Source organism: Anomalospiza imberbis, chromosome 1, assembly GCF_031753505.1.
Source record: "Anomalospiza imberbis isolate Cuckoo-Finch-1a 21T00152 chromosome 1, ASM3175350v1, whole genome shotgun sequence".
Lineage (NCBI taxonomy): Eukaryota > Metazoa > Chordata > Aves > Passeriformes > Viduidae > Anomalospiza > Anomalospiza imberbis.
In genome coordinates this window covers 97,282,850-97,295,946 of record NC_089681.1, presented here as the reverse complement: position 1 = coordinate 97,295,946, position 13,097 = coordinate 97,282,850, and the positions used below count along the sequence as shown (strand labels likewise).

The following is a 13,097-nucleotide window of genomic DNA, read 5'->3' as shown; positions in this document are numbered from 1 at the left end:
TACTGATGCCTCAGGTGTGTCTCTGATAAATAGTCATCAAGAGCCTCTTTCTCATTTTTCTTGAGTAGCTCCATGGACACTTGATAAACCTAACCTCCTAATTCTGATTGTGCTCATGCCTTTGATAGATACTTCCAGTCTGTTACTTGATGTACTATAGTCTTGCAATGTGAAATCCTCTTTTTCTACCCCAGCCCCATGCCTTTTCATTCTGAGTTTTGATATAACCGGCATTGTGCTGGATGTGGTTTCCCAGGTATAAGTGAAATCCAGGCATAGACGAACAATGCCAAACCAAAACTGATGCTGACTTATCAAACAAGCATCAGTTGCAAGTACTGTTAATGAAAAAAAATGATTCTGTGCCTATGATTTTGGCCTTATTTACTGTGGATGTTGATCACCATGCCACAGCTGGTGCCAGTTTGAAGAAAAGAGAAAGCATGCTGGGAATCTCTGACAATTTTATTAACACCAGAGATCAGAAAACTGATCAGAAAGCTGATCAGAAAACCTCCAACAAAGCAAAAATGCTTTGAAATATCTTGCTTTGGTTATAAGATGTACTTCATTGAAAGGGTTTTTTCAAGAAGGAAAAAGAGTGAGGGAATAAGTAATATTGTGACCTGTGCAAGCTTGCAATCTAGTAAATAGAGCTGTGTTGTGGGATGCTGGTGTTCATGGCCTGCTCTTATTTGGAAAGAACTTGGTTTATTGCTCTTGCTCTTAGTCAGGTAATCCACCAATCAGACTTGAATCCAGGGGTATAAATACACTGTAATCACTCTCCAGCAGGCTTTCTTAAGTAAAAATGATCTAGATATTGCTGGAATTTGGTGTGGTTGAAGAAAGTAAGAGAGATGACTTTGAAAACAGGTGCTGTTACTCATTCAATCATGACAATGTTCTGCAATAAGATTACTGATAATTAAATGCATGTGCAGCATATTTCCTTTATCTAGTTTATGTGTTCAAGCTAATCACAGTGCATGAACAACTCTGGGTACATTATGCAAAAAAACTTAGCAGTACCTCACTTACAGGTGATCTATATATCCTTGTTATTTAGGCTCTTCAGTTGCTTTTAAGTTTTGTAGTCTTTTTTTAAGCTTTGTAAAGCTGATGTTGTAACATAGTATTTTGGTCCTGTTGTCTCTAAAAGAGATACCAGATGATTAGTGCTTTTAAAAATGTGACTTTGTGGTTAAGACGATTAACTGGTAAATAGCAGTTCTGACTATGGATGCTTTTTTTTAATAAGCAGTGGTTAAATCTGTAGTTGTGTGAATGAGTGTAGATATTCCTCAGTCTTAGGCAGGATATGATAATCCCAAGTGGTGTTACTTGTTTGGGACCTTTTTGTATTGTTGTGCCTGTGTAGGAACCATCTTGAACAGCTTTTTTCCCAGTAAGCACAAGCTGAATTCGTATGCCTACAGACCAATCTGCAAATGAGCCTCTGTAGTGACCAGGGAACCTAAAATTGAGGCCATATGGAAAGTTACTATGCATATTAAATTGCATGCAGCAGTGTTAACAACGTTTTGATTTGTGGCTGCAAGTAATAAATGAATTACATTAATTTTGTAGCTGCAAGCTAATTTATCCAGAATTACTTTTTAATAACCAGCACCATGTTCACTGGTAAGATTTAAATACATTTAGGAAAAAGTCTGAAGATGTTTTCTTAAAAAAAAATGCTAGATTCTAATTTGAGACTGGGTTTATTTTGTAATTCTCTAGGTTTTTAAAAGGAAATTGTCACAAAGCAATGGAGTGAACTGGAGACCAGATTGCATAATGCAGGAACTGGGGTAAATCACAGATGAAATGGACAAACCAAGCAAAGACTGTTATTTCTACTACTACCTTCACACATACTGGCTGGCAGAAGAGAAGGGGCAGGTATAACACTGATCTAGGATATCTGAGCAGAGATATACCTCCCTGTGTGCAGTCCTTCCTTGCCAATAACTTAGCCGTTTGGGGGGAGGAGTTTCTTCCCAGACAACTTGTTGGTGACTTTAAGAAGGCAGAGAATGTTAGTGAGTGTATACTTGTAGTCTAGGACTGCCAGAAATGTGTGTGGCCCCTTATAAAATATCTTCTCTTATACCTTGGCTCATTAATAACATAATTAATATATTAAAATTAACTCTGTAGTGCTATTTTTGCCCAGAAGAATGTTAAATTTAAAGGGAGGACACATCCCAACACATGGATAGCAAAAAGAGTTAAGGGAATATGTCCACAGTATCAGTGAGATACTGTACTCAAGCAGTATGTACCTTTAATCACTTGTGGAGGCCACTAGGCATATCTTAAATTAAGAGCTTTTCCATAAGGGTTTGCCTGTGATAGAGACCATTACTCATTGCAGTCACCTTTTAACAGAGCGTGCTGACATCTGTGTGAGTACCTGAGGGTACAGGGAACCCGTGACTGAGTAAGATATGGAGGTATGGTACAGCAGCATAATCTCCTCTAGGGCATCTTTTGCAGGTTCAGGTGTTTGAAGTGGCTGTGAATCCAGCACGAAGGCTGAAGTAACTGTTACGAGGTAGATGACCTGCTGTGTGAAGCAACCAGCTCATTCAAAATGGGGATTGGCAGAGTTGTATTTGGGACATATTGTCCAGGCAAAGCAGACTGGCACCCCAGCTCACGCATAATGTGCCTGTCTCTGAGGAGGTAATTAGCTGAATTTGTTGTGAACACAAAGTTGCTTTTTCCTTGCAGAGGTTCCCTCACCTGTGTTTCTGCTGGGTGCTGCAGTGCATCTTGCATCGAATTATTACTCTATTCACTAGGAAAGATGTTGCCATACTTCTGGTGGTGTCTATTCACATCCTGCATCACTCATTATGTTAGGGCTGTGTTTCTGTTGCTGCAATATTTGTCATTCTGATTTCTGGTCTTAGTTATCTTAAGATTCTCCTACAGTGAGAGTGTGAGATGAGGCACAGGGACAGGTTTATTCTTTTAGCTAAGTTTCTATTATTTAATTGAATAAGGGAAAAACTGAGAGTGTAGTAAGGATAAGAATATATGATATTTAGGAGTAATGGGAACATGATGGTTATGGCTAATTTGAATCCATGAGATGGAAATTTGTGAATCCAAACACCTGACAACTTGTGGTTGTACATATTGAATGGCTATTCACTCACCATCTTACCACATTAATAAATTTTCTGGCATTTTGGCATCAAAATAATTATAACTACATGCATTCAAATGATTTTATCCACTTTCTGGTGGAAACCTGCAAAATCTGTTTTAATGGGTGTAGCTGTGCCTTTGTATGTAAATGGCTGGGTGTGAACTAAAATGGTTATTATAACTATTGTGTGGAAAATATGTACTTTTCTAAAGTAATGCCTGTTACCAAGACAAAGATGCTAAGCCCAAGAACAGCTCTCCTTGTAAATCTAGATGGAGAAGGCTTTTCATCATGGCTGACATGAACTCTCCTTTAGAATTTGGGAATGCAATCTCAATTGCTTAATCATTGAAATTAGCAGGAGTCCTGCTTCTGGTGTTCTCCATATCTAGACAATGATTTTCTTCCTACAGGGACTTCTCCCTGTGTAGGGGCAAATATTGACTAACATCCATGTGGGCCTCTCCCTGGGTTCTGAGGAGGATCCTACCAGTCTCTTTGTTTTCAATCTATCTGCCCAACAAAAATGTCATTTCAGTTGCATCTAAGCATCTATACATTTGCTCATGTGTCAATAAATAACATCATGGATAAGGCTATGCTTATCTTCCCATGTGATTTGGACTACAATCTGCTATCTGCTGAATTCCAACAGGACAAGAGTGGACCCAAGTCTCCATGTTCCTGCTTTCAGGAGTACAAAAATTATGATATAATCTGTGGTTTTGCCTCTATTCTCTATCTGAATAATCAGCTTCAATTCAGCTGATTATTAGACTTTGCAAACAGAATGTCCAAGCACTTCAGAATTAATGACATTTACCATGTGGGCATACTTAGAGATCAGGAAACGTCATCAGATTCAAAAATACTATTTCACATACTAATCAGTTACAATTAAAAAAAAAAATACTAAGAAGGGGGAAAACCCTCAGACCTGCTTAGCAATGTTGTACAGAAATTCAAAAAACCCTCAGAGTATCAGAAAGTACAATGTTCACAAGACTGGGGTGAGAATGAGAATATACTGAATATCCTATAAAAACGAACAATCGTAAGCGTCGCTTTTTTCCAGCAAATCTTTTTTAACCTCCTGAAGTAGTACAGATTTTCAGCTACGAGATATGTTTTACATACATGGTGTAGAATTAAATCATACAAGAATAGAATTAAATAATTCAAGTAATGCAGTTACAGGGAAAAATGTGTAAGTGTAAGGAGCAAGTGACAAGGAAACAGTCAAAAGAAAATGGTGTTTTGGGGAAGTAGGGGGAGGAAATCTCTTTACCATGCTGTAACAATCTTTGCTGCTGTTGCCAATTCAAAGCCAAATGTGAGTCATAGGGACTCCACACTGTATGCAAAAAAAAAAAAAAAAAAAAAAAAGGAAAAAAAAGAAGAAAGAAAATAAATTAATCTTTTTTTCCCCCAGAGCTCGTTTGCTTGCAAATTTGCCTTTCCCTTTTCCTAGCTTATTCTTGCATATCCTCTGAGATGAGGGAAAAAGCTCTGCAGAGAAACATGCCATCCTTTTGGCATAGCATAAATTTTTGTGAGATGATTTTCTCTGGTCTAATTGTATGGTGGAGAAGGCTTGGGAGTGTGATTCTGCATGGCAGCCCTGTGTACTGCAGTTAGATTTGTATCAGTGAGATACGACAGGTCTGCCCTTGAGATTCTGCAGTGGCACAGTGCCAGCTGTTCACCATGTTGATCTGTGTCTCTCCAGAGCAAAATCAAAATCTGCTGCCATGGTTCAGCTCTGGGTCAGACCCACAGCCAGATTACTGAGGATTGGTTTTTTTTGTTTGTTTCTTCTTAATTTGAAAATTGTAGAAATTTTGTAAGGGAAGCTTCTTTCCTGATAATTCAGACTAAAGCAGCATTGTATCTGCTACTTATACATCAAAGGCTGAAGGATTTTGGTACTAGTATTAAACCTGCTTTGACCTTATGACCATAAAATATAACTATAGTTAAGCTAGATTCACAATCTGCTAAGCAAAACCATGCAATGATTTTTTTTTTTTTTTTTTGCAAGGAAAGATTCTGCCATGTATTGCACTGGGATTTCATTCATCTTTGTTGATGGCATTTCACTTAATTGCTGCCATTTGAGAGCCCTATAGGCAAGGCAGAGAAAGAAGAATAAAGTAGGGATAAAAATGGGAGAGGGAATTGCTAATATAGAAAAAAAGTTCCCATCATGTTTGTGCTTGTGCAATCTCCATACATTTTAAAAATCTTCATAGAAATAGCTATAAAATGAAAAAAATGAAGATAGTCCCAAAGGGACCATAATCAGGATGTGTCCTAAAACAAGGGTATCTCTACTGTAATTCAGAAAAGGTTTGAGATCTCCACTAAGGTCTGACAAAGCAGTGGCTGCCTCTCCCTCTCTCTTTGTGGTCTCACAGGGATTTGTAGGACTGGGGCTTGGGCCACTGGTTTTAAATTGTAGTCTGGATGAGGTTTTTCTTGGCATGGAGTTCAGACATACCACCTAGTGCTACCCAGTGTATCCTACTCAGTGATTACTGATGAGTCCAGTGTTGCAGAGTGCTAACATTTCAGTACACTGTTATACCTCCTGGCCCTCTTTGCAATTCAGGCACATCTCCATCTTCAATGAGACTGGAACATTATGTTTAATTTATTTTCCAGTACTTTTATTAGTTTAAAAAAAAATATTTTCCTTGCCCTCTTCTGACATATTTCGATAACATTTTATGTTCTCATATTAAAAATAGATATTAGGTCAGATGGGTGATTAATCTGAACCAGTACAGCCATTCTTAAATAATTAGTGTATTTCCAATACCATAAAAAACCACATTGCTTTTTAAAAAATCACACTAAAATTTTACTCTGGGAAATAATAAATGGCAAAGAGTTCCACTGTGTAAAAAAGCCACGTGTAAAATAGCTCTTCTTCTGACAGCTTTGGGGTTCCCATCTCTAAAACTGACAGAAGGTTTCAATATTTTTGTGCTAAAGGACACGAAACAATAGAAATTTCTCACCTAATTTTTCTGAAGCAGTTGTTCTTTTACATAATTCTATCCTCAAAAAATTGAAGGCAGTGAAGAGGAGAACGAGACACACAGAACTGACCAGTTTTGTTTTGCTATATGAAAGGGATTGAAAGGAGACAAACCTCAAAAAGTGGAGATAATGAGTAAGAAACCCATTGGCTTTTATTCCTGTGATTTTAAAGGACCAGATCTTTATTAGTACTCAGATTTTTTTCCCTAAAATAGGGCATCTTCAAAGGCTTTTAAAAATCATGTCAGAGGTTGGAGCACCTTTTTATTCTGTGACTAGCCGGTGAAAGATCACAGAAATGTTTGTTGTGTGCATGAAAGAAGGTATGCAAGAGAGTGTACTGTCAAGGGAGTTTCCTACCTCCGTATCTCTAAATAATCCATACCCTCCTAGAAAGAGAATGTTGGAGGGTTTTTATGCCATCTCAATATTTTCCTATTACTTGTTCCATTATTTATTGTGGAGTGACTTTCCAACTTGCAATGCCCTGAGCAAGCATGGTTCTTGCCTTGAGCTACCAGAGGGGGAATCTGGCTGCAAACTGCCTACCCATCTGTTGTGGAGTGAGAGAGAAAGATATGAACTGGCAGGGAATTTTTTCCCCCTTTCTCTTTGTCTCTGCTGCCAGAAGGGGAACTAGGAACTGACCCATGAGTTAATATAGGGCCACAGAGTTGGAGACCCCCAGATTGCAGAGCCTGAAGACTGAACACCCCTTGGGTTCCTGCTCATTTATTGTGGTAGGCATTTCTTTCCCTTGGTGCAGGACTTTACAGCTGCCTCCTCACACCGGTCTCAACTTATGCAAAGACCCTCCCCTCATGGAGCAAGACAGCTCTGAAGTACTTGGTGAACCTTCAGCCTCCTAGAATAGGCTTCTTTTAGTAAAATTGGTTAGATAAGTTAGCTGCCAATGCTCAGTGGGGAGTATTTGCTCCCCAACAAATGATCCCCTGTTTCTGGGCCCTCTTGCCTACAGCACCTTGTTATATATTATTGTTTCTCAGTGTGCACGAATCTGTGCCCAAGCTTGTGTGCTTTCACCTTATCGCATGGCTTCTTCCCCCTTCTCTCTCCCATCACCTTTCCATGGCTTGCCAAATATCAGCTAATTCTAAGTAACAGCAAATGCAATCTATTTTAGAGTCTTCTTTTCCCCCAGATCCTTCCTATATACAGTGCAGAGCACCTGGGGATGCTTTTGAGTTGACTGTCATCACCATCACCTTTCATCCAAGGTGGAAATGGCTGCCTGTACCTTCCATGCCTGACCCTGAGGGAACAGGGGATGATCCTGAGCCAAACCCCTGAAACTTGGCCCAAGACTGCTCCAAAAGACTCAATTTTGGTGTCATATTTGTGCCTAGAGAAGATATTGGTTGAACAAAATCCCTTGCTTGTCCCTCTACCTCTGCAAACCTGGAAGCATTTAGACCCCGATACAAACTTTGGGACAAGTTATCACTTTCCTTTGAGGGCAGCCTGGTCTTACTTAGAAGAGATGAACATCAGGTTGTGGTTGTCCTGAGGGAGCTGGAATGCTTGGCAGGGCAGAATGTTTACTACAAGTATTGCTTGTGACATTAGGCAAATTATCAGGAGAAATTGGCCCATCCCCTCTTTGTCCAGTTGTGTACTCAAGTGAGGCTCTGAGATTGATGTGTCATTAACAAACTGTGACCCAGACTGTGATTCAGCCAGGAGCTTCCAACTTGCATGTGAAATTTGCACTTTTTATACAGCTTTTAAAAAAGTATTGCCTCCTCATTTAGAGCAGAGTACTTTTGCTTGTCAGACAGCTGCTGTTTATCCATCATAATAAAGAGGTCTTGCTCATTCAGAGCTTTAAAGAGTGTTGGCTTTTAGATCAACGGTTCATTCATTTTATCACTCATGAGCTTATAGATAAATAGCTCTAGCTGGTTAGAAAACAGCTGAGGCTCAGCAAAGCTAAACTCTTTTAAGGTGTGTGGGACTGTGCAGACCTCTGTAACTGCTGAACTAGTGTGGGTTGCATACACATCTGTAGTTTGCTGGTGCTGTTTTTTAGTCAACACTAAGTTTAGCAATGTCCAGGAATTATTTTTCTCTGAAGTTCTTATAATTCGCATGCTCCTGCCATTCCCCCACTGAGCCAGAGCTGGAGGAGCAGCTAGTGTCCTGTGTGTTAGCTCAGGGCTCTTCCCCATATGAAATTTGGCATTTCATTGAGATATAAAGTTACTTTCTTCCCATTAAATGTATTTCATTTAGCACACAGCTATTTTTGTGGTATTTTGAATCTACTGCATCACTAATACATCCTTCTGAAAGTAACATAAAATTCACCCTGATGATTCTTGACTTCCTTCCCCAGACTTAAGCATTATGAGTGTCCTGGGAAGAAAGGTGTGTAGGCAAGATCAAAGGCAACTATATACTGTGAAATGATAAGTATCAGACAAAATACACGCAGCTATAGTATCACAGCTAATAGATGTATTTTAAAAGTGGAAACATCTATCTTTAATTGCATTTTAAGTATGTAGTGAGAAACCACAGTTATACATTTTTATAACAAACCTTTACATCTGAAGTCATAATAACACAAATAAAAAGTGCTCATTATATATGGTCAAAATAACTGAGGCAAATTTTTGACAACATCTTCTAAATATCATCATGTGGCCCCTGTCAGCAACACTCTAAAGTCAGGCTGAATACTATCAATGACAATCACTTTTTTCTTTAGTTTACCGAAAACCAACAACCCAAAACCTATTTTGTTTTCTTGTTTGCCTTTTTTTTTTTTTTTAATTTTTTTGCATAGCTTTCAGTATTGCTACCCTCTCACCTCTGCATATTGCAAGCCCATCTCAGCTCTGGATAATTACTTTAAAGTTCCTAATATTTTTAATCCATCTCTCCTTGAATACATAATATATATTTTCTACCAATTATAAATACATAATTTTTATTAATCTGATTTCAATAACATGCATTTGTATAATTACTATACAATCAAAATAGACATTGACTTCACACAGTGTGTATGCTTTTATTTCAGTAATATTGTTCAGACACACTGCTCAACAAATCAAACAAATAGGGAAACAAAAAGTTAAAAAGGAGCGAGAAAACCTCTGGGAGGAAACATATTCTCACAGTGATTACAGAAAAAAATATTTACAATAAAAAGGGCTTATTAATACATAGAAAATCCTCACAATAGTTCAAACACACTTTAGGAACTAGTAAACATTTTAAATAGAATTGTGCCAATTACGCAGTGCCCAAGCATCTGCTTGCTCTTAATTAGATGGGGAGGTGAATGACCACTGTTTATTTTCATTTTCCTCATTAATTATGAAAAACTGCATTCAATTCATCTTGCATGGTGAGAGACTGGCTGCGCAGATGTAAGTCATAAGGGAAGTGGCTCTCTGTAGGCAACCTGAACATTGAGCTCTGCCCAAGGGGACCCCTGGGTGGCACTGCACAGTAATGCATGCCATAATTGTAATTTTTGCCATAGTCCAAGCTTTCCTCTTGCTTCAGGGAAAATATCCCATTATAGTTAATTGGGGGAGGACTTAAGGGACCTTCAAACTGTGGGCTGGCGCACTCAGGGGAAGTGCTTTCGTAGAAGGACTCATAAGCGCTGCAGTAATTGTATGGTTTCATGGACTTAGAGTTATCAAGAGTCCCATGCCCTGGCGGGGTGCCAAGCTCCGGGCTGTGGTAGGGAGGATAGAAGGTGGAGTAAGGTGTGCGGGTATGATGGGCACCGTCACCTGCCTGGCCCATTAGGAAACTTCTGGCATTCAGTTGCAGGCATCCTGCCACCAAGTTTGTAGTTGGCTGGGACAAACCCTTGCACAAGTTTTGGACAAAGGTGAGCAGGTCAGGTCTCTTCCCAATTCGCAGTATTTCAGAAAGAGCCCAAATATAGTTCTTGGCTAGTCGTAAAGTTTCTATTTTCGACAGTTTTTGTGTTTTAGAATAACAAGGGACAACTTTCCTTAAATTGTCCAGAGCATCGTTAAGGCCATGCATACGGTTCCTCTCTCTAGCATTGGCTTCTTGACGCCTGAATTTAATTCTTTCCATCCTTATCTTGCTTGTCTTTTTTTTCCTAAGGCCCCTTCTCCTTGGCAAGCCATTCTCATCCTCCTCTTCTCTCTCTTCCTCCTCCTCTTCTTTTTCTGTGTCTTCTCCAGGAGATCTTTTAATATTCTTTCCTCGGAAGATGATCTGCTTTGAAAAGCTTTCTGTGTTCTTCATTTGCTTTTGGTCATCACTTTCTCTGGGAAACTTTCTACACATCTGGGATTCTGGCATTACAACAGACTCATCAAATGGTAGTGTTAACATGGTTCTACAATCTTAAGTTACCTGAAAGAATGCCAGCACAATGTTTAAATATTTCCATTTTTAAAGTTTTTCGACTCACACAGACAGCCTCATGCACCTTATTTGTGCCTGTGTGTAAGCTCTCCTTATAAGAGAGAGTGTGTGTATATGTGTGTGTGTATATAAATGCTCAATCTATATTTTTGAATAAAATTGCAGTTGCAAATGCCCACATTTAAAAAATAATAGCTGTTGAGAATTCTAAAATCACTTGAAACCCTTGACCTTGCAACTAAAAAGCCACATTTCTCACAGATGAATATGGAGTAAATCCGTATTTTAAATGTACAGATAGCTTCCTGCTTATTTATTTTATTTTTAAACAAATCCTTCAAACTCTCACCATCATGGAATTCAGAGAAATGCAAAACATGACAAAGCACTACAGAAATTTCATTAATCCAAATTCCCCGGGGTGGAAAAATGAGGAGAGGGTGTATAGTTTTAAAACTGAGAAAGTCCCATATCTCTATTACCTGATGTTAAATATTTTAAAATCACTTTTGACTTATGCTTCAAAATTGTGGGTTTTTGCTCTCCACATTTCTTCCTTTATGTATCAAGATATTAAACTTTAGTAAGTTACAGTAGCTGAGAAGGAAAAAAAAAATGAATATACACCCCAAATCACTCAGCTAGTAATATAATTCAAAGCATTTTTCCTAGTAATTTGTATTAAAATCACACAATACTTATTTCATATTAAGACAAAAATCAGAATTATTTAACCCTAAACGTATTCAGATTAGAGTTAGGAAATAAAATCCCCCCCTTTTTTTTCCCTTTTTCAAGCAAAAATTCTATTTGATATTATCTGTTAAGTTAGAATCAACTTATTTGCTTTTTTTCTTGTTCTTTTCTCCTTTTTCTTTTCTTTCCCATCAATTGGGGGGGGGGGGTAGGGAGGTGAAAAATTCCCTGCACGCTATAGCAGTGTTTATGTTCTGCGAGGTTCAGATGTCTTCCTCCAGCACTTAGCTGACAGGAGCGGTCTGTAGATTCTGACTGTAATCCTGCACGTGTGCTCAGAATCCAGCCTGGAAAGGAAAAATAATTTCCTTTTCCCAATTACTTTGCTTTTGTTTGCAGTTTGGGAACAGCAAAAGCTTGTATCCCATGGACTTCAATGAGACAAGCAAAGTAAATGCAGGGACTTTTAACAGAACAAAATTAAAAAAAAAACCCAATCAAAGACTAATTCTATCAGTATTGTCTACACATTTGCAATATAACATAAAAGCAATGAAAGTTTGTAATTGCATCAGAAGAATAAAATGGTAGGAGCTATTAGACAGCAAATAGCATACACAAAATACAAGACAATGATACTGTATCTTTAAACACTTGCATGCACATCCAACACCAATTGAAATATATCTTTATTTGTATTACCTTAGCTTTTTATTTCATTCAACAATCAGTTTTCATTTTTTGCCTTCCAAATCTTTTCAGTCTGAATGTCGCATCGTCTGCTGGAGTCTAGATCTGTGTATATCTGCACTATCTCATTGATCTCTAAAAAGTGACATTGATGCCAACTGCCAGAGCTGGTACCCATGCCATCTGCTAGTGACGTCACGGGGCAGAGAAAACCACGTGAGTCTTTCTCCTGGGACCTTCATTCTGCACTGATCATCTGGCATCCCTCTAAGTGGGTACCAGCATTCAAGTATCAACACAGAAGGTTAGACTGATAGAAAAAAAAATAAAAGAAAAAAATTATGCACCAGCATTTCACATACAGTAGGTGCATTTCCACTGTGGTTGCTTCTTTTTAGCAGTCTAGCTGCATGGATAGACATGCCAGCATTTGGTACTATCCCTGCCTACAGGTACAGCTGCCCTCTGGTTGTTAATATGGCATTGTTTATATGAGAAATGCTGTCTTGTATTGATCTGAGTCCCTCCAGTGCACCTGATACCCAGGCACAAAAAAGAAAAGGCAAGGAAACGAAGGCAGTAATGGAGAAGTAATGCTGATGTTATAACGCATAGCACAGTCAAAAAAAGTAGTTTTTTTATGATGCTGCTGGGTGAGATTTTTGGGGTGTGGGTTTTTTTTGAGTACAGCTTGTTGCCCCAGAGCACAGAATAATAGGAGCAAACCTCATGCCATCTGTAAGAAATCCATCCTTCGCTTCCCTTGCGAAATAAAAGAGGCATTTATAGGAAACTGGACATACAGCATGGAAGTTTAACAAATCATGCCTTTTTTTCTGAAGCATGTGGCAAAGCTCGCTGACCTGCTCTGGCATGTTGCAATGTGACTCGGGTGCACCTGCTCAAAAGTGTAGCTTAGGATTCTCAAAGGGTTTGGCCCCTGCCATATTTTCTCTCTCCCTAGCCTTTTCATGAATGTTTCCCCAATATCTCTTTAAAAACTCAGTTACTCCCTTTGAAAACCTCCTAAAATCTCCCCCTGCTCTTCTGTTTTGATACCTAGCTTCTCTTTTCTTCATGCCCTTGTTTCTCCTGTCGGCTGCCTCTCCTGTGCTCC

At 38.7% G+C, this 13,097-nt stretch overlaps 1 protein-coding gene across 1 annotated transcript; it reads right to left on the bottom strand.

The window, feature by feature from the left end:
* Positions 1 to 9,225: 9,225 nt before the first annotated feature.
* NEUROD6 (neuronal differentiation 6) lies at positions 9,226 to 12,130 on the bottom strand. Its single transcript, XM_068201172.1, has 2 exons — positions 11,993 to 12,130; positions 9,226 to 10,582 (listed from the first exon to the last, which is right to left on the bottom strand). Exon 2 carries the CDS (start codon positions 10,559 to 10,561, stop codon positions 9,548 to 9,550), a length of 1,014 nt encoding a protein of 337 aa, XP_068057273.1. The 5' UTR covers positions 10,562 to 10,582; positions 11,993 to 12,130; the 3' UTR covers positions 9,226 to 9,547.
* Positions 12,131 to 13,097: the final 967 nt, after the last annotated feature.

Bases quoted from the DNA above. Each gene is read 5' to 3' on its own strand.
- NEUROD6 (XM_068201172.1), bottom strand. From the start codon at position 10,561: ATGTTAACACTACCATTTGATGAGTCTGTTGTAATGCCAGAATCCCAG.